General features: G+C 46.1%; 9 protein-coding genes and 2 non-coding genes across 11 annotated transcripts; 4 read left to right on the forward strand and 7 right to left on the reverse strand.

The window, feature by feature from the left end:
• Positions 1-722: 722 nt before the first annotated feature.
• Positions 723-2,614, reverse strand: F4812DRAFT_18725 (pyruvate dehydrogenase E1 component beta subunit mitochondrial precursor). The gene is made up of 3 exons (XM_047930082.1): positions 2,483-2,614; positions 1,774-2,419; positions 723-1,669 (listed from the first exon to the last, which is right to left on the reverse strand). Exons 2-3 carry the CDS (start codon positions 2,140-2,142, stop codon positions 911-913), a joined length of 1,128 nt encoding a protein of 375 aa, XP_047794912.1. The 5' UTR covers positions 2,143-2,419; positions 2,483-2,614; the 3' UTR covers positions 723-910.
• Positions 2,615-2,904: 290 nt separating this feature from the next.
• Positions 2,905-4,860, reverse strand: F4812DRAFT_409615 (S-adenosyl-L-methionine-dependent methyltransferase). The gene is made up of 3 exons (XM_047932449.1): positions 4,258-4,860; positions 3,857-4,178; positions 2,905-3,786 (listed from the first exon to the last, which is right to left on the reverse strand). The coding sequence occupies exons 1-3, from the start codon at positions 4,509-4,511 to the stop codon at positions 3,208-3,210; spliced, it is 1,155 nt and encodes a 384-aa protein (XP_047794913.1). The 5' UTR covers positions 4,512-4,860; the 3' UTR covers positions 2,905-3,207.
• A 691-nt stretch (positions 4,861-5,551) lies between these two features.
• On the reverse strand, positions 5,552-5,623 carry F4812DRAFT_t12. Its single transcript has one exon. It is a non-coding gene; the product is annotated as a tRNA-Ala (tRNA).
• A 184-nt stretch (positions 5,624-5,807) lies between these two features.
• Positions 5,808-8,162, reverse strand: F4812DRAFT_409616 (putative allantoate permease). Its single transcript, XM_047932450.1, has 5 exons — positions 7,718-8,162; positions 7,336-7,651; positions 7,068-7,260; positions 6,378-6,990; positions 5,808-6,306 (listed from the first exon to the last, which is right to left on the reverse strand). Exons 1-5 carry the CDS (start codon positions 7,849-7,851, stop codon positions 6,036-6,038), a joined length of 1,527 nt encoding a protein of 508 aa, XP_047794914.1. The 5' UTR covers positions 7,852-8,162; the 3' UTR covers positions 5,808-6,035.
• An 853-nt stretch (positions 8,163-9,015) lies between these two features.
• On the reverse strand, positions 9,016-11,259 carry F4812DRAFT_409621 (putative cytochrome P450). Its single transcript, XM_047932451.1, has 4 exons — positions 10,571-11,259; positions 9,979-10,502; positions 9,614-9,902; positions 9,016-9,551 (listed from the first exon to the last, which is right to left on the reverse strand). The coding sequence occupies exons 1-4, from the start codon at positions 10,946-10,948 to the stop codon at positions 9,225-9,227; spliced, it is 1,518 nt and encodes a 505-aa protein (XP_047794915.1). The 5' UTR covers positions 10,949-11,259; the 3' UTR covers positions 9,016-9,224.
• Positions 11,260-11,514: 255 nt separating this feature from the next.
• Positions 11,515-12,535, forward strand: F4812DRAFT_18877 (RmlC-like cupin domain-containing protein). Its single transcript, XM_047930105.1, has 3 exons — positions 11,515-11,593; positions 11,666-11,707; positions 11,770-12,535. Exon 3 carries the CDS (start codon positions 11,779-11,781, stop codon positions 12,325-12,327), a length of 549 nt encoding a protein of 182 aa, XP_047794916.1. The 5' UTR covers positions 11,515-11,593; positions 11,666-11,707; positions 11,770-11,778; the 3' UTR covers positions 12,328-12,535.
• A 1,148-nt stretch (positions 12,536-13,683) lies between these two features.
• F4812DRAFT_409630 (putative necrosis-inducing factor-domain-containing protein) lies at positions 13,684-14,789 on the forward strand. The gene has a single exon (XM_047932452.1). The coding sequence runs from the start codon at positions 13,881-13,883 to the stop codon at positions 14,376-14,378; it is 498 nt and encodes a 165-aa protein (XP_047794917.1). The 5' UTR covers positions 13,684-13,880; the 3' UTR covers positions 14,379-14,789.
• Positions 14,790-16,582: 1,793 nt separating this feature from the next.
• F4812DRAFT_454418 (uncharacterized protein) lies at positions 16,583-17,014 on the forward strand (the record flags this gene model as incomplete). The annotated part of the gene is made up of 2 exons (XM_047936642.1): positions 16,583-16,824; positions 16,912-17,014. The coding sequence occupies 2 exons, from the start codon at positions 16,583-16,585 to the stop codon at positions 17,012-17,014; spliced, it is 345 nt and encodes a 114-aa protein (XP_047794918.1).
• Positions 17,015-17,353: 339 nt separating this feature from the next.
• On the forward strand, positions 17,354-17,444 carry F4812DRAFT_t2. The gene has a single exon. It is a non-coding gene; the product is annotated as a tRNA-His (tRNA).
• Positions 17,445-17,716: 272 nt separating this feature from the next.
• Positions 17,717-19,104, reverse strand: F4812DRAFT_18936 (glycoside hydrolase family 61 protein). Its single transcript, XM_047930112.1, has 3 exons — positions 18,807-19,104; positions 18,007-18,684; positions 17,717-17,944 (listed from the first exon to the last, which is right to left on the reverse strand). Exons 2-3 carry the CDS (start codon positions 18,646-18,648, stop codon positions 17,879-17,881), a joined length of 708 nt encoding a protein of 235 aa, XP_047794919.1. The 5' UTR covers positions 18,649-18,684; positions 18,807-19,104; the 3' UTR covers positions 17,717-17,878.
• A 1,104-nt stretch (positions 19,105-20,208) lies between these two features.
• F4812DRAFT_18893 (uncharacterized protein) lies at positions 20,209-22,228 on the reverse strand. Its single transcript, XM_047930110.1, has one exon. It carries the CDS (start codon positions 22,061-22,063, stop codon positions 20,309-20,311), a length of 1,755 nt encoding a protein of 584 aa, XP_047794920.1. The 5' UTR covers positions 22,064-22,228; the 3' UTR covers positions 20,209-20,308.
• Between the last annotated feature and the right edge of the window lie 81 nt (positions 22,229-22,309).

Consider the following 22,309-nt stretch of genomic DNA (forward strand, 5'->3'; position numbering starts at 1 on the left):
GTTCCCAAAGTAAAGATATTGATTGCCCTGCAAGGCAATTTAAACGCCTCCAACTCGCTGAAGAACCCTTGTTTCTATCGTACAATACGAGAGATTTGGACAACCAACAGGCTAATACATGCAGTTATCAGCAATCTGCAAGGTGTGTCTTTTCATCAACCAGGTCTTTGGTAAAAGTCATCTGAGGATCGTGGAGTGTAATTTTTTTTTCTCCTGCTCGCTGTTCGCATCAGGAACTGTTATTTCGTGGGACATGGCAATGCAGGTTTGCAACGGGGAAATTCCTATATTGTTGGCAACCTTTCAAATGAGCTTTGGTCAAGTTTAAGATAATCGAGGTAATAATGAAAGTAGAGTTGAATTGTCTAAGTTATGTAAGTTTATACTGTATCATATTTCCCTGCATATAACTAAAGTTTGGCGAAGGGGGAAGTTCCTTCGGTTTCTCAACTGTCAAAGACGGCGTGCAGGCACGGCCAACCCCGGATTGGGGCGTAGGTTCCAGCCGGGTGGAGCATAGGAGGTACCCAGCCATTTAGTCCCAGTATATCTGGACGCCGGGGTAAGTCGTATCTACATCTAGGACTTTACTTTTGTTCCTGATCGTGTGCTTAAATTAGCCCGTTCTCACGGATTTAGACATGTAATATACACCGCTCGTAAGAGCTCACGGCTGCGAGCTGGGATCACTTGAAGCACGCGTAAAAGTAGATGCGAGAGTCGAGAGAACATGGTGTAAATCAATATATCCATTTCGTCGTGGGAATGATTCCGCCATTTTCGAAACACCTAATCCGGGGTGACAGTTCGTCCAGGCATTAAATGATTAATATTGTACATTGCTCATGCCTCAAACTCCTCTTTCTATGGTTTTCCCTTCGTTTCATCCATCCCATCTCGTCCCCATGCTTTATACACGTAGCACCTTCGCGGTAAACTTCTCGATGAGTTCTTCGGTGGGGAAGCTCATCCGCTCGAGGCCTTGCGCGTACGGCGTGGGAACTTCGGCACCGGTGATTCGCTGGGCGGGCGTGTCGAGGTAATCAAAAGCGTACTCCATGGTCGTGGCGAGAATTTCGGCGCCCATACCGGCGAACGGGAAGCCGGACTCGACAGAAATCAGTCGGTGGGTCTTCTTAACAGACTTTACGATGGTCTCGATATCTAGGGGCTTGACCGATCGCAGGTTGATAACTTCCACATCCACACCGTAGTTCTTCTTGAGGGCCTCGGCCGCAACCATGCACTGACCAACGGTACGGGAAAGAGAGACCAGAGTCAGGTCCTTGCCCTCGCGCTCGACCTTAGCCTTGCCGAAGGGAAGAACAAAGTCGTCCTTTTGGGCGGCCTCGGACATTGGGAAAGAGACACCGTACATAAGTTCGTTCTCAAGGAAGACGACGGGGTTGGGGTCGCGGATAGCAGCCTTTAGAAGTCCCTTGGCGTCTTCGGCGGACCAGGGGGCGACAACCTTAAGACCGGGAATAGATCCGTACCAAGCGCTGTAGTCTTGAGAGTGCTGAGCGGCGACACCGGCGGCAAAGCCGTTAGGGCCACGGAATGTGATGTTACAGGGCTGAATACCACCGGACATGTAGAGCGTCTTGGCAGCACTGTTAACGATTTGATCGATAGCCTGCATAGCAAAGTTGAAGGTCATGAACTCGCACTAGATATTGCGCAATCGATTAGCATCTCTGTTCCTGATGTTCCTCGTAGCTTCTAGGGATATATATATTATATATAATATATATATAATATAATTATGCTTACGATAGGAATCAAGCCGGCCAGCGCGGCACCAACGGCCAAACCACAGAAACCGCTTTCCGTAATCGGGGTATCAATAACTCTCTTCTCTCCGAAGCGATCTAACAGTCCCTTCGTAACCTTGTATGCGCCATTGTACTGGGCAACTTCCTCGCCCATGATGAAGACCTTCTCATTGGCTTCGAGCTCTTCGGCCATAGCCTCGTTGAGGGCGTCACGGACAGTATACTCCTTAACACCTTTTATATCCGCGAACGTTCTTCGTTGAGAAATGGCGAAAGAGGCGGGAGTAAACCGGGGAGCAACTCGGGGAACTGCGGCAGTGCGTACAGAGGCAGCTAACCTAGCCGCCGGACGCAAGTATCGCGACATTCTGAGAGATTGTACTGATGAAGAGGAATATAATGGAATTGAACCCGAAATCCCAGCCGATCAGAAGTGACCGTGGTTGGCGAAGGGGTATAGTTGGTGACGGCGGTTAATAATGGGGGGGGAGGGAGGATTTGAAGAGCGATTTTTTACCGTCAGCCTTTTTTTTTGGAGTTGCTATCAAAATCGCGGTTCTTCTCCCAACTTTTTTTTCGGATGGAATAGGAACAGCTTGTTGAGAGCGATATGCCGCGCTATACCGTATCAGGCTTAGTTCTCACTATCTTTGTTAGCTATCGGAGCTCTCAATTCCTAACCTCGACCCTTATCGAAACAGCCTTACCTTGAATTATTCAAGTTAGGTACCAAGATAGGTACTTGCCAAATACCACTTGACCATCATCATATTTCTATAATACGGATGGAGATCCAGTTCTGTCATATAGTTAGATAGATCAAATCTGTTTATACAATAACAACATTTCAATTTTTAGGAAATACCTTGCGGGTCTGGTTTATTGATCTGTATCCTAAATTCGTCGAGTAACGCCGTACCTAACGGAGTGAGAATTGGGGTACCTATCGCTCCGTTGGGGGTAATCCGCTTAGATATCTCCCTCCTTACGTCAAGAGGTACGTACTCCACTCACTATATTGACTGGCATTGGTCTTTATAAATTCAAAACCAGCTTGAAAATAATCTGCAACAACTTACTATTAAGGGACTATTATTATTCACTGTATTTGTATCGAAACTAGGGGCAATCATTGTCTGATCAATTTTTATTTCAGTCGCTAGTATATGCTGCAAAATGATGTGCTCTAACGATGAGCACCTAGGGGTCCAATACCTCTTTGCAATATATCTTATATACCAGGTACCTAGGTAGTCAAGGCTATTTTCCTCAATAAATAACCCATCGGGACCCCCAAGGAAACTCGTATTAGTAATATTATGTAGGTAGGCATGGACGTTATGTCTTTATTCATTACTGTGCTTATAAGCACCTCGTTCGTCCTCGGCTAAAAAGTCGTATCTCCTACGCCCTCATGGCACAGTCCCCCCCTTTACTTCTGCTCCGGCTTCTTTCCAATCATCAGGTACATAGGTGTGAAGAGATGCTTAGCACCGCCTGCAACCAAACAATCACCTGCGCGAGCTAAGCTGTCTGCCGTCTTCTTGGTACCCGCCGGTGCCAAGCGAGTCATCTCTAGGAAGCCAGCGAAGTTATGCGCAATCAGACGACCCCACCATGTCATTCGTGCAATGGTGAACGTATCGAATATTGACTGCATGTATTTCCACTCACCAGCAAGGGGCCAGTACCACGGGATAGGGTCGGGGCGTTCAGCAAGGTCCTCATGATGTAATAGGTCGAATCCAGCGGTCTTCATGGCCTCGAGGCCTTCAGAAACCTTGACCATGTTGGAGATACCGTCACCCTGCTCGATACCAAGGCGGATTTCACGGTGCTCTACGTTATCGTTATCGTAATCCTCCGTCATGAGCCATTCGTAAACACCAAAGATACCACCAGGCTTTAACACTCGGAAAATCTCGCTGTAGACACCCTCGAGCTTAGGCGCGTGGCAGGTAGCCTCGATGGCGTAAACAGCGTCGAAGGTGTTGTCGGGGAAATCCATTTGCTGCAAGACATTAGACATTAGACCCTGTACGGGAAAACACGAGGTCAAAATTTCTAGGGTCAGGACTTACCATGAAATCTCCCTTGACAAAGGTCAACTGATTTGAGAGACCTTCCTTCGCGGCGTAGTGAGTAGCACGCTCGATTTGGTAATCGTTGTTGTTCAAGCCGGTGACATGACAACCAGTAAACTTGGCAATCTCTCGGGCGGGACCACCAACACCGCAACCCACATCCAGCACCTTCATGCCCTCCTTAATACCGATTTGGTGTGCAAGGTAGTGTTCATGTCGAGCAATGGCTTGGTAAAAGTTCTCGCCCAGGGAGTATCGACAGAAGTGGAAGGACTGGCCCCAGCCGTACTCGTATAAGTCGGTAGCGAGGTTGTAGTAGCTATTGGACCGTGTTAATAATAATTCATACATTTTAAACTATATTTTGGATATTGGGTATTGGGTATTGGGTAACATACTGCCTCGTTAAAGTGGCATATTCTGCTGTTCGCTTGGCACGATCCTCCTCAGTCTCGTCCTTAGCATTCTTGTTGTCCCAGTGTTTGAAGTACTCGTCAACAGCAGCCTTTTGCGCATCGGTGCCCTTTCCGCCCTTGCTAATCATAGCTCGGAAACCACCCTTAAGCTGAGCAGTCTCTCCGTGCATCGCTTTGTTGAAGGCAGCATCGCGGGCCTTATCCTGCTTCTCGAGCTCAATCTTGGAGGGTGCCATGTTGAGTGGCCTTTGAGGGGTTGAAGGAATGATTTGAAATGGAAGAGGTAATTACAAAGGCCGTAAAGAAATGACAGTAAAAAATATAATAATAATGGTATCAACACCAGAAACAATAGATAAGAAAGTTGTTGAAGGAAGGATGTTGTTGCGGTTGTCGAGAAGCGGTATACTCAGGAAAGGGGGGACTCGAATGGCATTTTATTATTTTCTTGGGGTTCGTTTATCGACAATTGATTAAACACCTGAATTATCTAGAGGGACCCTTTTTCCAATTTCTCAGCCAATCTTGGGTTCGTAGTCTAGGCTTAGTTCAAGCTTGTCAATATTTTGACCAATGACTTTGCACTGAACCTGCATTAGAGTAAGGCGGAGACAGGGGTCAATTCGTCTCCGTTCTTGCTCTAAGTACTTCTATCTCTACCGCAATTTCGAAATACACAGGTATTCACCCGAATACGAACCCGACAAGCCACAGTAAAAAAAATGCGACGTGGCTATTTTTTCTAGTGGCTTTAACAGTTTAACAGTTTAACAGTTCAAGTTCCCCTGTTGCAATTCAAATTTGACATGTGATACGACCCCCGCGATGTTCATGCTATAAGAGTGAAAATCCGAATACGAACCCGCGAACTTCGCAACAACAGCTCAGACCTAAACGATCCTCATAAATGTTTTGCAGGATTTTTCATTGCTTCATAATCTAAACTTGATTTGCCCCTATAGAATTACTTACTCCCAAAAGACGCTACGGAATTGTAGTGTTCCGAGTTCTCCATTAATTCCGTCATTACATGCCTTCAATGAAAAAGCGAGAACCGATGTGACAGGATACAAAACTGGTATTACACCCCCAAAAAAAACATCAAGTAATAAATTGAATATAGTTCACGCTTTGCACATAAAACTCAATAATCAAGTCTAAGCATAGATCTATATGATAATGGTTAGCGAATCCAATAAAAAAAAAAAGAAAAGAAAAAAAGATCAATGAAACGATGCAAAAAGGGTGGTATAGAAGGAATCTAACCTCCTAACGATGGACTCGCGGGGAATCGAACCCCGGACCACTCCCATGCTAAGGGAGTATTATACCACTAAACCACAAGCCCTTACAACTATCGACTAGTTGTAGATCTGATTCGTTGAGAATTAGGGCGTGGTAATTTACTATATGTAGCTGTGCACCGGTAAATCCAAGTGTTGACCCTAATTAGCCGATCGGCGCTGTCCATCCGATGTTCTCCGGAGTCCAACACTTGAAGGTCTAAACCCGACCCTACCCGTTGTAAACTTGTAATACTTTTATATCTTAATGAACGTCTAATAGGATACACCAATGCGTCGCTCATCGTCTTTTTGGACTTGATTCTTAACAGTGGAGTTATATAGCCTCCTGTAAAAATGCTCGAGGTAGTTAATTACCGACGTACGGGCTCTCGTAACGCCATCTATCAACAGCCATCTCTAATTCTATTTCATCTCATATATCAAATCTCAACTCTCGTTGAGAGTATTCGCTACCTACCATGTCCACCTCCATTTCCTTACTAATTCAATTCTCTGTCCATCAAACCCTTCATCCATCTTCCCAGATATGATAGGGGCATCTCCCCGCCTATCGAGCTTCCTATTGCTTGCGAAGTACCACGCGCCTTGCCCTACAACTTCCACCACGACTATGGCCGAAAGTACCACGCAGGCAGTAAAGGCATTCTGATAAAGGGGGGCGTCTTGAGTCCTGAATACCTGGCTTCCCGCAATCCCCCCAGCATTCGCGCCCATAATAACCATCCTTAGGTTGACAATCAAGGTTAGCATTATGAACTGGGAATTCATGAGGAGCCATTGGGGAAGGGGGCTTACGCCATAGCAATACTTCGTTCTTGGGGCCGTTGGCAGTTCACAGACAACCAACCGGTGTTGAGAATGTGTATTGTGAAGTTCATGGCCATCGAGAAAATAACGGCTACGTACTTCCTCCCAGGACTCCACCTCCACGCTTCTCTCAGGCAAGAAAATGCAATCAAACTCCAGACGGCGCTGATTAGCAATGCCGGCGCTCTTCTCCTAGTAGCGTCGCACATCCATCCTAGAGACACCGTCACAATCGCGCCGATGAAGCCACCAACGCTAGCCATGGCGTTGGCTTTCACCGTGCCATATCCCAAGTTCTTGATCAAGCTCGGCCCGTAGGTATTAATAGCGTACATCGGGATCATAGCCGTCGTCGTGATGATCATGTGCGACAAGATCCTAGGGTTTCTCACAGTTTCCCAGACGTCGGCACCAGAGATTCGCAGATGGTTTGTAGCCTTTGCCGGATCATCGAGCAGCACGCGACGCACTAATATGTACGACTCGCGCCTATTGAAATACGACCACCGGCCGAAGCTAATGAGCGGAGATCCGTTCCCGACTGACGGCGGGAGGAAGAGGATGAAAATGATGCCAATACCTATCGTAATGGCTCCCTCGACTACGAAGAGAGGATATTATCCAATTAGTTCATAACGGTAGGACTATGATAGGGCAGTGGAAGTGAATATTACGTACCTATGAAGAGCCACCTCCAACCCGCAATCCCATACCGGTCGCCCATACTGAGAATGCCCGCGCCAATCAGCGAAGTAGTGGTCGAAGCGAGAAGATTTCCGAGGAAGAATATTGAGATTCGTAGACTAGTCTCCGATTTCTTGTACCAAGTCGACATTGTGTAGAGCGCGCCAGGGACGAAGCCGGCCTCGCACTGCACAGCTTGCCATTAGCATCCTAATTATATATATATAGAAGTATAACGGGGCGCTGATTTCGTTATTCGTACCAAACCGAGTAGCAGACGGGTAGCAATATATCCGCCATAATTCCTAATGAAGTTCTGAAAAGTGGCGACGAGTCCCCAAGCTATGATCTGAGCGGACAGCCATTTCCGAGGTCCTATGCGCTGCAGCAGAACGTTGGAGGGGATCTCTAGCAGGACCAAACCTGTCATCAAGATGCTGTTCCCAACGTTGATCTGGTTCGTGTCGATGCCGAGATCTTCGGTAATGGTGCTCGTCAAGGCGTTTGAAATGTTTGCTCGGTCTACTTGTAGAGCAAAAAATGCAAGAGCCAGAATAGGAAGCAAAATGAGGTCGAGTCTATAAGCAAGTTAGAACTTCGTAGGTAAGATACAGGTTAGGCTTCTTAGGGCGGCAATGCCTTACTTCCGCGTTACGGCGAGCTCCTCTGCTTCAGTCCAATCTATGACGGAAGACTCCTCCTCAACGCTGACAGGGGTCGACTCTTCATCAGTGAGCTGAGCGCTGTTCGCCGGCTCAATAGATTTTTCAAACGACATGGTGAAGTTGAAGAGGATGCGGCTCAACTAGAATTGTAGTATAGTGAAAAACGAGTAAATCCTATTGTGATTCCTTTGTTACATCAAAGGCTCCTCAACCGAAGGTGTAGGTTAATCCAACATCATTTTAGGCCATCAAGGTACCCGTGGACCCTAACCCTCACTCCGATCTCACTATACGTAATAACTTGTCATCTTCAATCACGTCTTAAATAAGAAAAAAAAACGAAGAAGATGACCACAAAACCCTCTACTGTGTCCATATATCTAGCACGGGAAGGTGATCTATTTATATTGACACGCGGTTAATTATACTGAGGAGCGGGGTATGATATTAGGAAGGTGTTGAGCCATGATCCGATGGTGACATTTTCTATTACTCTTTTCGTCTCTCAACAAAGAAGCCTATCAGTGAAGCGTATCAACCAAAAATCAATGATTTTCATGTTACTTCAAACAGTTGCGATATGTGCAACGAATAGATTTCATGTCTACCCTTTTAACTTCAGCCCACACTCATAATAGATACCTCCAAATCTAGGTGAATAACTATTCGAACTTGTAAGCTATTAGTCGGGTATCGTCTCGTTCGTAGGGCTTCTCAAAGACGGGCTGCAGATGCAGAAATGAGAAAGGCAAGTCAGATCTATTGGGTTTTAGTCTTTGTTTTTTACACTGCCTGGAAGTAACTGGGCCTAATACCAGGTATCGAATAAGGTTAGAGATCGATTAATTCACTTATCATTTTCCCTCACCTTCACAGTTTCTGGCCTACCAGTCCATTGATACCTAATATAATTATTTTTAAGCACTGATAAATCCACCTGCATAATACCTCAACCGGGCGGCGGAGGCATTATGAAGGAAAGCTTACTCCAGAATAGGCATCTCATCTTTCTAATACCGGCATGGGGGTCATCTAGACCTTTATCTAACTCTGGTACGCAGCGCTTCTTACGGCCTAGTGGCATCCAAAATACATACGCGATAGGACCGAAGCGTGCGGAAAAGGGAAGCCGGAGCTATCGGATGGTCTTGGCCCTTTTTTCTTCAAAGACATTGTTCTCGTTGTGACGGATAGTTGACTCGCGCTTGGGTTGTTATAAGTGCGGGATAATAGACTTCTACGACATTGCTTAGAAAGACATTTGAAGACATCACCCATAGAATAAAAATGCCATATTTCTACCTTACATAAACGAGTTGCATGACCTTGTAAAGTCTAAATTGTAGAGACAACAGCCTGGGAAAACCCCGTTGCTAATACTTACAGGAGCCAAATTTCGCCAAGTCTTTCAAGTGTAACTCCCTCGACGCCTTTTAATCGCGTACACGATCTTAATACACTTTAGCACTGTTAAATGTGTCATGCTCTACATATCTGAACCCTTCAATTTCACCGTACAAAGAAATGGCCCTTCCATTTCCCCAATCCCCGAACTTTCTACGCGAACGCGGCGTTCTGCGGACACGAGGTGAAATTCAAACTTATTGACTAGTGTAGTCAACGTCTTCCAGATATTCATCATAGCTAAGTGCCTCCCAATGCACATACGGTGACCGACACTGAAGTGGATGAGGTTATTCGCTAACACTTTTCCGTCGGCTCCGAGGAATCTTTCGGGAGTGAACTCTTTTGTGTCCGCACCCCAGATTTTGGGATTATGGTGCAGTGCATAGTTTGAAATGGCTAAATTCGTCTATGATAAAAAGGCCGTTAGTTGTTCGTTTCTTTAATACCTGGCGGTTCTTTTGGACTGACGTTTTGAGGGATATGACAGCCACCAATATCGACACCTCCGGGATTGAGGACGCGTCGCCATAAACACATAGTGAATGTAGGACTTATTCTAAAGCTCTCCTGGATACAAGCTGCAGTGTAGCTTAGCGAAGACTCAAGCCCCTGGATGGGGTACGAAATGCTGTCGCCCGGAAGGTCGCCGAGATTGTCTTGAATCTCTTTATCAACTCGTTGCAGAGCTTGATCATTATGAATCAAGTGCCAAAATAGGAGGCTGAGGGTTCCTGAGGTCGAATGCGATCCGGCGATCCTGTAAAGAGTTATTCCTTTTGTTCCCCTGTACCTTAGGTACCTAAAGTATAGTGTTATCAATGAGTAGAACTGACAGCATTGCCCATGCCTCCGAATTGACCTCCTCGTCTGTTAGCTTGGCGTCTGTTTCTGGATCCTTAGCGTCCACTAGATGTTGCATTAAATATGAGCGGCTGGTAGATGGCTGCTGTCTCTTGTTTCTCACGCAGTCGGCACACGTCTCCTTGAGTTTACCTCTACTCTCCATTAAGTGACGAAGCCATGGAATAGGTAGCATGGGGATAATTCTCTTGAAAAAAGAACGAAACGGAAATGTGCCTAGGAGACACGAGAGAAGGATATGGTCGTTGATGGCGGGAATCTCAGGGGCCACTTCACTTATTTGAGCGTTGAAGGAACGACCAAATGCAACATCGCCCAAAATGTCAAACACATAAAACGCTATCAGGCGCTTGAGATCAAACACCCCCTGCTTCTCGGCTAGTCTTTTCAGTTTATCAATGAGTATCTTCATCTGGTCGTCAATTAATGATTCCATATTCCATATAGAAGCTTGTGAGAACCCATGTGATAGCTGTCGTCGGCGTAGGGAGTGGATCTACTACAAATCAGTAGATTGACCTCAAGTTGAAGTTGTATGATGAGTTAAAAACATAAGGAACTAACATCTTCATCCCTACCACCAAACAAATTTGGCCTAAATGCCGTGAAGCCATCGTAAAACTCTGTCTTGGCCATTTTCCTACCTGACTTGTAGATTGGCGCTATAGCATCTGCGTTCCATAAATGCAGGTCTTTGGGTCCGACCCTCACAACAGGGCCGTATTCGATATGCGCTTTGAGAAGTTGTTCGTGGAGGCTCAACTTGTAGATATAATAGCCTTTCCAGCCATTGGTGAGAGATGCGAGAAACGGCCCAGGGTAGTTGGCCAGTGGATGGAAAAATCTTTGGTAGATCACATATGCGGTAACGAAGAATAGTAGAACGCTTGTGGTTATAATAAGAACCGTTTTAGATTCAAAGGAAATTTCAAAACACTCCATTTTGTTGTCGTTCGTGTATCAAATCCAAGAACACTTTTGTCAGAGAGATTCCGTGATGTCTATCATAATTAAAGTAAATAATAGAGGCAGTAAGTAGCAAGTGTGCAGTATGGTGACGCTTGCCTCTCGAAGTACCTTCGAGGCAGCCGCGTGCTCCTTAGATACTGCTATCATAACAGATCTTAGTAGATCTATCCCTAATACATCCTAGTCTTTCATACGCCTGAAATGTTTTAAGTTTTCGGGGGATGATTTATACTAAGTGGGATAATTGATGAAATGAAGTATTCAAGGTGAAAAAGGGGTCGAGGTTGAAATTCCGAGTCACGCAGATATGCTGCGGGGCATTTCGACGGATGTCGGTCGAATTAGGTATCTTATTCATTGCAGAAATGTAACCAATGATGACTGCTTCCCGGACGTATATATGACCTAATTCCCGAAGATTCGGGCAATTCGATGTTGTATTAGGAAAACGTTTTCTAATAGTGCGTAAAACTCATTAATACACATTGCTACTAGGGAAAAGAAAAAGAAAGAAAAATAGGATTTACCTAACTTAAATTAAACTAAGCCTAAATCAAATCAAGTTGCGACTATCTTGAATCTCGATGACGTCGATTTGATATTTTGTTGTTGTCTTAGGTACCTACTTCTTAACCTTAACCTGAGCGAATAGCACAGGGACGCATCACCAAAACATTGACATCAGTCCAGCCGGTTCACTATTTTGAAACCAGGTGTTTTACTTATCCTTAGGTATAATTGGCTATCTTAAGATATCTTTATACAATACCTACCTAGATACCTAACTAGCATAGTGTTTTACTATGGCCCCAAAATTAACTCCCACACCTTTAACGTCCCTTCGTGTCTCTCGTCACTTTATCCCAGCGCACGGGCTTATCCCCAACACCAGCATCCAAAATAAACCTCTATTACACTATCACGAGGCCTTTCCTCCTTCTACACTTACTGCATCAGCTATAGAGTCCCATCTCACAACAGTCGGTGTCGTGGATCCTCAGTGGCGGTATACTATGTATTCCACCACCCACTTTCATTCTACTACGCATGAGCTATTATGTATTAGCAGCGGAAAGGCGAGGCTTTGCTTCGGCGGCGAGGATAACCCCGGAAAGGTGGAAAAAGAGGTTCAGAAGGGTGATGTATTGGTCGTGCCCGCCGGCGTTGGGCATAGACTATTAGAAGATCTTACAGGCGGGTTTGAGATGGTGGGCTCCTATCCCAAGGGTTACAACTGGGATATGTGCTACGGCAAGAAGGGAGAAGAAGCTAAGATACAGAACATCCAAAATCTGCCGTGGTTCGAGAAAGACCCGATCTATGGAGATAAGGGACCCGTGCTTGAGAATTGAAACTTTGAAAAAGTGATATCTATATTGTCTACCTAATGGCACATTTACTATTGAACTTACTGCTTTGCCCCAATTGTAAATGAAATATTGGTGTTTGCCTGTGGCAATGGCTGTGCATACCGGGAACCAACGATTAAGTCGAAGACCAGATCAAGGGATCCAAAACTTTGGGAGTATATACCTTTTCCGTAAGCTGATAATGATTCGAGCAAGTCGTCTAGCTGGAATAGACCCTTTCGCATGTACCTATACTGGGAAGACAGGACTGTAGAGGTTTATGTGTCCACCCTTTACAGTCCCGAAGGGATCCCCATCCGCGTTGATCTCGCCGCATTCTATTGAAACGAAGCTCCGGATTCCATAAGGAAAAACGTCAAACAAAGTGAGAATGCAGAATTAAATCTCGCCCAAGACCATGATGGGACTTGGCGGGATTTCTGCCGTGCAAGCGTGGCGAATCTTATATGCGCACATAAATCAAGAGAATTTATTGCCGTTCCCTCAGAATGGGACCTGGCCCTGGGTCGTTATCTTTGATTTCGGGTTGGCAAGGGCATATATTCTGTCAACAGATCGTCATAAAGCCAACAATCAATACACAGAATTCCTCATTTGGTTTCTCCAGTGGTAAGAGAAAGGCCTGACAACTTTCCACAAACCTCTTTTGGATACCCCTTTCTGGGTGTTGGGTATTTTCTCCGACAAGGTCAACTTCACCGCGGAAAATAGTTCGTCCTGGGGTTTCGACTGACATGCAATAGCTGAGGAACCGAGATTCCCGATGGGCTGAACAGACTGTGGTAGGCGATATCCTACGTCTTAGGTAATTATGAAAGAGCTCTTGGTGATTGAGATCGATGGCAAAAGTTCTCGTGCTAGAGTAAGAGAGGTGCTACAAGTGAAGCAATCCAGTGGGCGCAAATTGTCAATCGTTTAGGACCGGGCTTTTACTTATTAGTGCGCGTTTCCATTAGGTACATCAGAGGATCAAACTTACCAACTTTCGTTCTTCGCCACGAATTTAATTTGAGGAATTTTATTCTATTGTTGGTATACCGGCAATGTTAGGGTGTCCTAGGAAGTATTTGTGTATCCGTACAGCCCAGTGTGCGTTAGCCCTGAATCGCGGGATGGAGAGGATGATTATGAGTTGATAATGTTTGCGTTAGTCTTTCGACTGCACTATGCGCCAAGACGACAGCAAAGTAAAACATTGCTATTAGGTTGATTTTCATCTTGTGGTCTGCCCAAATACGTTTCACTATAGTACGACGTCGTGATTGGCCACGTCCGTGATGTGTAAGTCCACCTCTGTCGGTCTATCACACTGCGACGATCTTGCTTATCACATCACATGTGTGATTAGGCCTGCCAGAGTGGTAATGGAACATATCGAACTCGGCACATCTATAACTTAGCTAGTATATAACGTCACTTATCAACTCATCGCAATTTGGCTTGTTCTTCTTGCCTCATGGTAAACGTACCGACCTAAAGATCGTGAGGGATAATATCATGAATTTGGGAATACTTCGAATTCTAGACTACATTTGATGTCATCAACATACTATCCAGTCAAAATGTTTTCCAGAACTATGCTCTTGAGCGTCTTCACCGCGCTCGTCGCCGGCGTTCCCTCTCCCCTAATTCAAAGACAAGATGCATGTGCCGGCGACAAGTCCATTGTGGGATATTGCAAAACCCTGTCATACACAGACAGAACCGGTGCCTCTTCGACATCAGCGCCATCCTCTTCAGACTGTCAACAGACTTGCCGGGGCGTATTGACGGATGCAGGCTATTGGGGCGTCGATTTTCATAACAGGCCTGCGGGTTATCGCGACAACCTATATCTGGGGCCTTGCAAGTTCGGTGTCTCCCGGGAAACAGACGAAGACACCTCGCAGTTCTCGTTTTCGATGCATAACCAAGATATCGTGGACGTAATCGACGAGGTCATTAAGAGATATGCGGGCAAACATAATGGAAAGGTACGAGCGGATGGTAAGATGGAGTGTTCGGGCCATGTAGTTCGTTGGTACGTTGGGTAGGTGGCCAGGAGGCCATGGAAATCCAAGCATGAGCAATGAAAAACGATAGCGTTAATACCATGATATTTTTACGAGGCAGACAGTTAGAACGGCTTTCTGCCAACTCACTTATCATGTATAGAGAAGAGGTATGGCCTCCAGGCCTGGGGTGTTCGTGGGTTTCGCAAGGGCAAGTTACCTAGGTAGGTAGTTTGAATGCAGAAGTGTTACTTAACATACTGAGCTCAACCTCGTGGTTTTGTCATCTTTGTGCGGCGTATCACAATAATGATTTTAATTTGGAGTAAATATAAACTGCTTAAACTCTTTACTCTCATGTACATGGCTAAACGATGATACCAAGTTTCTAGCTCAGGAATAGATCTTGAAGGAACGAGCATTCCAGCATAGGGTCTTGAAAACTCATATCCACTATCACGACTCACCGTTTTCTTGCGAGGTCCTTGACTATAGTTCATGATATATGGTTGGCCTACGTTGGTAGGCGGCTAAGGAAAACCGAGTTGAGGCGTATAATTGGTTGAATACTATGCATGGTGACAGCGAGCTGCAGGGGTTCATCGAGTAAAAAGACGAGGGGCATGACGAATCATAACTCTTAACCTCAACAGCCTTAGAAGCCTCCAAATCTCACGAGAAGAGCACGCCATGTGACATGGATGTAATGTGAAATCGAATAGTCTACCACGTGGTACCTAACCGTGCAGTACGGCCGGCCGGTGCGGTCCCTCAAGACTTTACACTAGCTTGTAATTATTTGTTCGTCCGCTCCGAACTTGCCATCGTGTACTATCCAAGTACGTTTGGCAGAGCGAAACATTAACGAGGTCTAAGAGAAGTTTAGGGAATCATACCTAGGCGGTAACTTGGGTGGTCACATATGTAACTGGGCTTGGAAGGTCCGAGCAAATAGATGAGGTGTACCTAACATCTTACTCTAGTGTTATGTAGACAATGACGATACCTCTTACTCTGACTGTTGTGAGAAGCTGCTGATAAAGTAATAAAGTAAACATAGAAAAGAGCGTGACAGCATTAAGGAGTTACCATCGGTTTTTTTTTTTTTTTTTTTTTTTTTTTTTTTTTTTGACAACTTTTACTCCTAAGACAATTTCATTCGGAGGCCTAGCTCACGACCCTGAAACCATAACGCAACCCTTCCACTATCTTTGCGAGAATATTTATGTCACCATTATCGTATATCGAGTTATTTATCTTGGATTGGTTACCTACCTTAGGTACCTATTATTTGTTTTTCTAGGTACCTTTCCGAACCTTTCGTTTACCGATCATAGCAGAGGAAGAAGAGCCTCTAAGAACTTAAAATACCACCACTACAACCACATAATAACCAACCGGGCTTAAATAATCGCCAGGGCAGGCGTTTTAGAATGTGTACGTGAATGGAAATGGATGCTCCACAACTGGACTCTACAGACAGTCGTGAAGGGCTTCTCGTATATCTCTATTGCTCTATACGGCTATGACCAGGGCATGACGTCCCTTGTCAATACAGACAAGACCTACCTCAGCCTCATCAATATGTACTCCTAACGAATCCTTCCCGAACTTCGGCCATATGTGGGAACGTGGCCCCTTTTGGCTCATTCTACTCGGACGGGTTGTGCTGGGGATGGGAATTGGCAGCATCGATACGGTAATTCCCGTCTATACTGCTGAGCTTTCCGAGGTCAATGTCCGTGGTACTGCTTGTGAGAAATTTTCTTCAATCCCTTCACGTTTCGGTACCTAGACTTCGCAATCGCTATCATATATAGGTAGGTATCTAGCCATTACCATAATACTTGATTTAAATGCTTATTGGCAACTGCTGACCACGAAATTCCAGAGTGGCGAAAGAGTTCCGGGCAAACATTGGAGGGTTGCTGGCAGCGTTCGCATTGACTCTTTTCTGCTCCTATTGGTTTGGGTAATCCAGCGCGGCTTGGAGACTGCCTATACTTAGTATGGAAGCTTTCCCTTTGGTAATAGGGTGTATCATATCTCAGCTCCCGGAATCTCCGCGCTGGCTGGTGAGCCATGGAGAGATGGATAAAGCGAGAAACGTCCAGGCCATGACAGGCTGCGGGGCCGTCTCTGTCTACGGTTCGCAAATATTCCAACTCCTAGGAACGGCACCGTGGATCTCACAGTATGCGACTCTCGGAAACTACCTAGGTACCTACATATTTTACTTCCTCACGATGGTTTTCACCGTCAACTTGGTGGACCAGTACGGTCGCAGAAAGTCAATGTTGTGGGGGAGTGGTGGTTTGACAGTCTGCTACGTTATTCTAGCTTTGATCGCAATGAACTTCTTCCCCACCGGCGGCGCGTTTAAATCCGTCGTGGGCACTGTAACACTCGTGGGTTCGACGTCCATATTCGGAGTTTTCTGGCTGACGACCGTCTGGCTGATTCCTACTGAGCTACATCCGGACAAGGCGTGAGCGCAGGGCGGTGCCATCAGCGTCGTCGTATGGGGTATTGCCAACTTTGTTGTTACGATGTTGACACACATCGGCTTCAACAGGTGGACCTACTGGTTGTTCGCGGTATTTGTGTTTGCCTTGTACCAACCTTTTCGCGGATTTGCTGATTTGGCTCTTCTTACCCGAGACTGGTTACCACGGTAAGCGCTTTCAAGAAAACCAGCAGTCCTTCGTATTAGCCAATTATTTCGTCTAGGCGATCGACAACGGTAGTTACAGAAGCTTGCCTCCTTGAATCTGTCGGTCTTAAAGGGCAAACATTTTCACGATGGTAGTGGTATGAAGAATAGTAGCGGGTACTAGGTAGAAATGTTACTACGAAGAAGAATTAACTAAAAATCATTGCTCCTGTTTTTTAACTCGCCGCTCACCAAGAGTCAGTCTTGTAACTTTTGTTCGGTTGAATGTCGGCTTATTGTACCTATCCACCAGCAGAGGCAAAGCTTTCAATATAGACGCTAGTTTCTAGCCAATGTTCATCAGGGTGGTATAGTATAGTGGATAGTACAACACGTTGTGGATGTGCAAATATACTGATACCGTGTAGACCTGGGTTCGATTCCCAGTACCGCCAATTTTTTATCTCCCTTGACAACTGGCATCGCAACTTTTTTTTTTATTCATTTTTATCCTTTTTCCTGTTCTTTTTTTCTTGCAGCGTAAATATTACCACCAGCAGATCATTCAACGAATGATCTATAGGGTTTATGCACTTATTTCTTTTTTCTTCTGCCATGTTGTAGAATGTACGGGTCAATTTGTTGTCAAGTTGCGAAACCTTTCGTGACATTGATTTGACCCAGTTTGAAATTGCTAGATTATTTTCACAGCATCATATACTTAAAGCAATGCACTACTAACAGCCCACAGAGACAGCGACGGGGCAAAATGGTAATATATTCCAAAGTATCAATCATCAAGCGAGGTAGTTAGTCTTTAAAATATATATACACATTTCCATCGCCTAACCATGCATTATTCATTATCATGATCTCCTCCTTATCCTGTTCACCCAATCCACACGGCCGGACCAGGGGTCTTGTACGAAGTTCCACCACCTTGGTAGATGTCGACCTAGATTCTGTTTAGTTCTCAAGCCCCTATATCCGAAAAGACCGGGTAGGCGGATTACTTACCATGATACCAGGGTCAGACTGGGCAGCATATGCGGGAATGGAAGTCAGGAGGTTAGCCGGAGGAGTAGCGGTACCGGAGCCGGTAACCTTGATCTGGGCACACTCGGGGTAGAACTGGGGCGTGTTGGCCTGGTGGAGAGCGAGCAGCTCGTGGCGGATGAGGTAGTTGCCGGGCTTGAGGTTCTTGGGGATCCGGCTGGACCACTTCAGGTCCTTGAAGACCATGGCGGTTCCCCAGTTGTTGCTGTTCAGGACGTTGCCCCATAGGCCCATCTCGTCGATCTTGAACCACTTCTTGCCCTTGCCGTCGCAGGCCGTGAATTCGCCGTCGCAGCTGTACAGCCACACCATCACGGGGCCCTGCTGGTGAGTCCACTGCTTCCAGAACGCAGTCACGTTCTGACCAGCGGCGACTTCGGCGGCGAGGGGGGCGGAGGTGCCGCCGTTGCAGGTCATCTTAGGGTCCGTGACGGTCATGATCGGGTTGTAGTCGGGCCATTGTCTCTGGATGATCTGAGCCCCTTGGACGGGGGAAAATCCCTGGTAACCCTCGTATTTCTTTCCGCCAATTTCGTAGCTTGTTACGGCACCGTGGGCGGCGACCAGGGCCGGTGCGACGAGAAGAGGAAGTGAGAAGAGCATCCTGACTATAGAATCCGTAAGACCCGATGATGCTTGCTAGGAAGGCGGTGGGTTTGTTAGCTGTACGCCTTGGCAATCAGCGAGGCGCGGTAGTATTTATGCTGATCGTACTGGAGAGCAGCCAGATTCATATCAGGCTAGGCTAGGGGCAACGCAACATTATATCTCCATGATCTGCTCTAGTCTAGATGTCTAGATGCTCCCAACCCTCGCCCAAGTCCTCTTCCGGTGGGTGCGGCACCTGTCCATATTCCGCCACCAAGGTTAGTGCTATCATTAGAAACACTCCAACTCGGCGAGTCGATATTAACTTGAGCAAATAATTCCCGAGCGCATAAGCATGGGCCATGGATACATTCGAGCATTGCCGTACAGCCACGCTAGTTGGTCACAATCTAAGGATACGGCCTAGCGGACCGATAGTTGACATCGGCGAAACAATATTCAACGGTTGGCCTGTGGCTGACTACGGACTCCACAGAACGTAGAAATCCTTGGTCACTTTTTCGGCCAAATAGAGGCTATACCCATTGCTAGATATGAGACTTTAATCAGGTGGTAGCTCAGGAGGGAACCGATTGGAACAGAAACATGACAAATGTTAGAGGCAAGATCTGACTTCCTCATACGTTTGAATATATCGGCAGGTCTGAGTCCGGGGAAGGTTGCATCACGAGACCAAATTGGAAAGTTTCCTTGTGATTCATATCGTGCCCGGCACTATTCCGTACTAGCGCACAATATGATCATGGTTCATATAGGATTAATAGGACAACTTCAGGCTATATAGGTTACTTCCGCGTCTCCCTTGCCACTGAGAAAACGATTCGACATGGCGCATTGGGATGCTTCAAGGGGACGAAATGCAGAACACCTGTATGTGATTCGGCAGGGAAAAGGAGGGTGGAGTTGCCAATTCCAAGAGGGTCGATGCTCATCCCCCAACCACTACCAGCCATCATTTTAGTCGCTCTTTTCGGAGTTGTCACTCGAGAATTAAGACTTGGACTGGTTTCCTATGAACCTATTGGACTGGAGCAATCGGGTTCTGAATAATGGGACACCCAACCGAGCGTTTGGCAGATGAGGCCAGCGACTAAGTGGGCGTTAGTCCGTTCTCTTATTCCGGCGTTTACTCGTTGACACCGGCGCTGACTGACTTGTGGATTGGTAGCGAAAATACAACAGTAGACCTTAGGGGTGTGATGTGAGTACGTCCTATCCCACGCACCCGGCGTCCTATAAGGCCAATGTAATCAGGGAGACCAACAGAAGCCCGCAGTCAAAGGTGTAGTCACGAATACAAGAGTACATAATTGTTAAATGGGGTACCTCTTTTCGTGAACAATTCGGGTTTCCCAAGCTTGTCGTAGCGATGGAGCTTGGTGACGTGTTATTGCTCGGGGATACTCTATATTCCATATCGTAGGAGTAGTCTAGTAAAAAGGATGTCCGTAGCATCTAGGTCCCACAAACCACATAACTTAGGACTTCTCTGTCTGTCAACTTAAATCCAGTTGAAGAGCCAGTTAAAGCGTGGCTGATCCTTTAGTCGATCATTATTGACAACATGTGCCCGTCGGATATACTGGACGGCGGTTCATATACCGGTGTAAATTACGTCTTAACTCCCTGTATCAGTTCTGCGTCGGTATAAACTTTACGTAAAGTCGTAGACCATCAGGCTCTCTCGTCCTTTTGACTCTTTAAGAACAATAACCATTTCATCATCAAAGCCTACCCAATTCCGCCGTTCATCCCATTGGACGGTCGTGGTATTAGTATTAACATGATCATCTGTTCCGTCTTGGTTGTTGGTGATAAGTTTAGGGGTGGGACGGACTTCGATGCTCTTGCCGTGTACCCTCCCTTCAAGTTCCCAGACTCGAATTTCTTCGCCCCGAGAACTAACACTGACCGCCTTTCCGCGGGCCGTTATTTCGGCGTCGCTTATGCCGGATGTATGTCCCCAAAGCCGGATACCAGGCGATATTGATAATGAAGTCGCATTGGACGTGCAAAGGTATAAAATTAATGTGTTATCTGGCAGAGTTGCAAGAAGATAAGGGTGCGTATAACATAAATTGGTGGGCCCATCAATGCCTTCGTCGTCTGGATGCGAAGATTGCAGGCTTGTATGCCAGGTTGGTGATATTGGTGGCGATGGAACGTGAGAAGAGTTAGTTCGGACTGGTAATGTATAAGCCAATCGAGTTGTTGAAATATCCGGTGTGTGTTTTGACCGGGAAGTAGGAGGGCGTAAATGTAAATCTTGGATGCCCAAGGACCAGCCTTGAAAGGTTGAGAATGTATAAGCTATCGAAGCTATAGTACTAGCAGTCGTCTTCCTAATAGACAAGGCCAAAGGAGTCCTCGACGTATGCGACTTAAGTGATGTAAGTAGGTAGGGTGCTCGAAGAGTTACTCGCTTGGGATCTTCTTCTATCTTCCTTAAATCTTCCTCAGATTCGCTCTCAAAATCTCCCAATTGACCATGGATCTCTCCAGCTCGTTCTAGAGTGTTGGAACGATCTGTCTTGGGAGGAATGTCGAACGTGTAAAGGGAAATAAGGACAGATTTGGTTGCTGTTAAAATATATGGATGGGAGAAGGCAATTCCGACTAATTCTCCATTGCTGGATCCCTTGTGTCTGTATCTTAACAGTATCTTCTTCTCCTGCACGTCTAATTTCCATATCCCGAAACTCCCATCTGTAAAGCCAATGGCGATTTCTAAAATGTGATGTTGTATTTTTTGATCGTCTATCGTAATACAACTCGGAGAGGCTTCCGAATTGATCTCCCTTAGATTAATCTGGGCTAAGAGTTGTTTCGTCTTTAGGTCCCAGGCCCGCAATCCTGTAGATGCATCCGCCGTTATTGCGATACCCTCGGTAACTTTTACAAGGACTTTATGCGATAGGCTCGTGTCGGGTAACGGTAGCTCCTGTCCGAGTTGTAATTCCTCGACGGCGCATTTTCCCTTAGACCAGTTATGTCGCAGTTTATACTGCTTCTTCCAATCCCTCGATCGGTCGTCCAGGTCTCCAAGGTGCATATCTACCCAACCTCCTCTTCTCCCATCTGCCCATACCGCCCTCCGGGAGGAGTAATGGAGCTTACCTTCTCTAGCGGAACCATCGCGGAATCCCGGTATGCGAAGGGCGCGGGGCAGGACGAAGCGCGAATAGTATAGACGCTTCCATAGCTGGTAGTCGCCAGATAGATGGTAGAATCGACGCGATACGGGGGCTGTATTTAGGAGATCCGGAAGAGGCAGAAATATGAGGATGCGAACGAGCAATTCGTCAGATAACGGTGATAGTAAATCCGGTTCTGTGGTGTGGCGGGATCGCTTCGATACAGCTGCTCTGGACGCGATGTCGGCTTCCTGGCGCTTCCGTTTGCAAGTCATTTCACCTCCGTACGGTTCTACTGATGCAGATCAAGTATCCTCGAATTCGACCTTGTCTTAGGTAGATTCAGTGTCGGGTATTCCAATACGAAATAACATGGAAGTCCGATTCGAAGGTTTCAAGGTTGCGACTCGGAACTTGGAAATCGATAAGAATAAATGAAGAAGTACTTTGTATTTCGTGTTGAATCGCGTGGCGTTTCCATTGGTTAGGTAAGTAATAAGAATTAGGTAATAGCATCAGTG

This window comes from Daldinia caldariorum (assembly GCF_022478825.1).
Source record: "Daldinia caldariorum strain CBS 122874 unplaced genomic scaffold F4812scaffold_1, whole genome shotgun sequence".
In the NCBI taxonomy this organism is placed as follows: domain Eukaryota; kingdom Fungi; phylum Ascomycota; class Sordariomycetes; order Xylariales; family Hypoxylaceae; genus Daldinia; species Daldinia caldariorum.

Excerpts from the sequence above, each read along its gene's own strand:
- F4812DRAFT_18877 (XM_047930105.1), top strand. The coding sequence starts at position 11,779 with ATGGCCCCAAAATTAACTCCCACACCTTTAACGTCCCTTCGTGTCTCT.
- F4812DRAFT_409616 (XM_047932450.1), bottom strand. The coding sequence starts at position 7,851 with ATGTCGTTTGAAAAATCTATTGAGCCGGCGAACAGCGCTCAGCTCACT. Across the intron at positions 6,991-7,067 it reads TTGGAGGTGGCTCTTCATAG|TCGAGGGAGCCATTACGATA; the intron begins GTACGTAATATT and ends CTCTCTTCGTAG. Across the intron at positions 6,307-6,377 it reads GAACGAAGTATTGCTATGGC|GATGGTTATTATGGGCGCGA; the intron begins GTAAGCCCCCTT and ends TGTCAACCTAAG.
- F4812DRAFT_409630 (XM_047932452.1), top strand. The coding sequence starts at position 13,881 with ATGTCATCAACATACTATCCAGTCAAAATGTTTTCCAGAACTATGCTC.
- F4812DRAFT_409615 (XM_047932449.1), bottom strand. The coding sequence starts at position 4,511 with ATGGCACCCTCCAAGATTGAGCTCGAGAAGCAGGATAAGGCCCGCGAT. Across the intron at positions 4,179-4,257 it reads TATGCCACTTTAACGAGGCA|CTACTACAACCTCGCTACCG; the intron begins GTATGTTACCCA and ends ACGGTCCAATAG. Across the intron at positions 3,787-3,856 it reads TTGTCAAGGGAGATTTCATG|CAAATGGATTTCCCCGACAA; the intron begins GTAAGTCCTGAC and ends AATGTCTTGCAG.
- F4812DRAFT_18936 (XM_047930112.1), bottom strand. The coding sequence starts at position 18,648 with ATGCTCTTCTCACTTCCTCTTCTCGTCGCACCGGCCCTGGTCGCCGCC. Across the intron at positions 17,945-18,006 it reads AGTCTGACCCTGGTATCATG|GTCGACATCTACCAAGGTGG; the intron begins GTAAGTAATCCG and ends AACAGAATCTAG.
- F4812DRAFT_18893 (XM_047930110.1), bottom strand. The coding sequence starts at position 22,063 with ATGACTTGCAAACGGAAGCGCCAGGAAGCCGACATCGCGTCCAGAGCA.
- F4812DRAFT_409621 (XM_047932451.1), bottom strand. The coding sequence starts at position 10,948 with ATGGAGTGTTTTGAAATTTCCTTTGAATCTAAAACGGTTCTTATTATA. Across the intron at positions 9,903-9,978 it reads TCGGAGGCATGGGCAATGCT|GATCGCCGGATCGCATTCGA; the intron begins GTCAGTTCTACT and ends AACTCTTTACAG. Across the intron at positions 9,552-9,613 it reads GCTGTCATATCCCTCAAAAC|ACGAATTTAGCCATTTCAAA; the intron begins GTCAGTCCAAAA and ends TTTTTATCATAG.
- F4812DRAFT_18725 (XM_047930082.1), bottom strand. The coding sequence starts at position 2,142 with ATGTCGCGATACTTGCGTCCGGCGGCTAGGTTAGCTGCCTCTGTACGC. Across the intron at positions 1,670-1,773 it reads TGGCCGGCTTGATTCCTATC|TGCGAGTTCATGACCTTCAA; the intron begins GTAAGCATAATT and ends CGCAATATCTAG.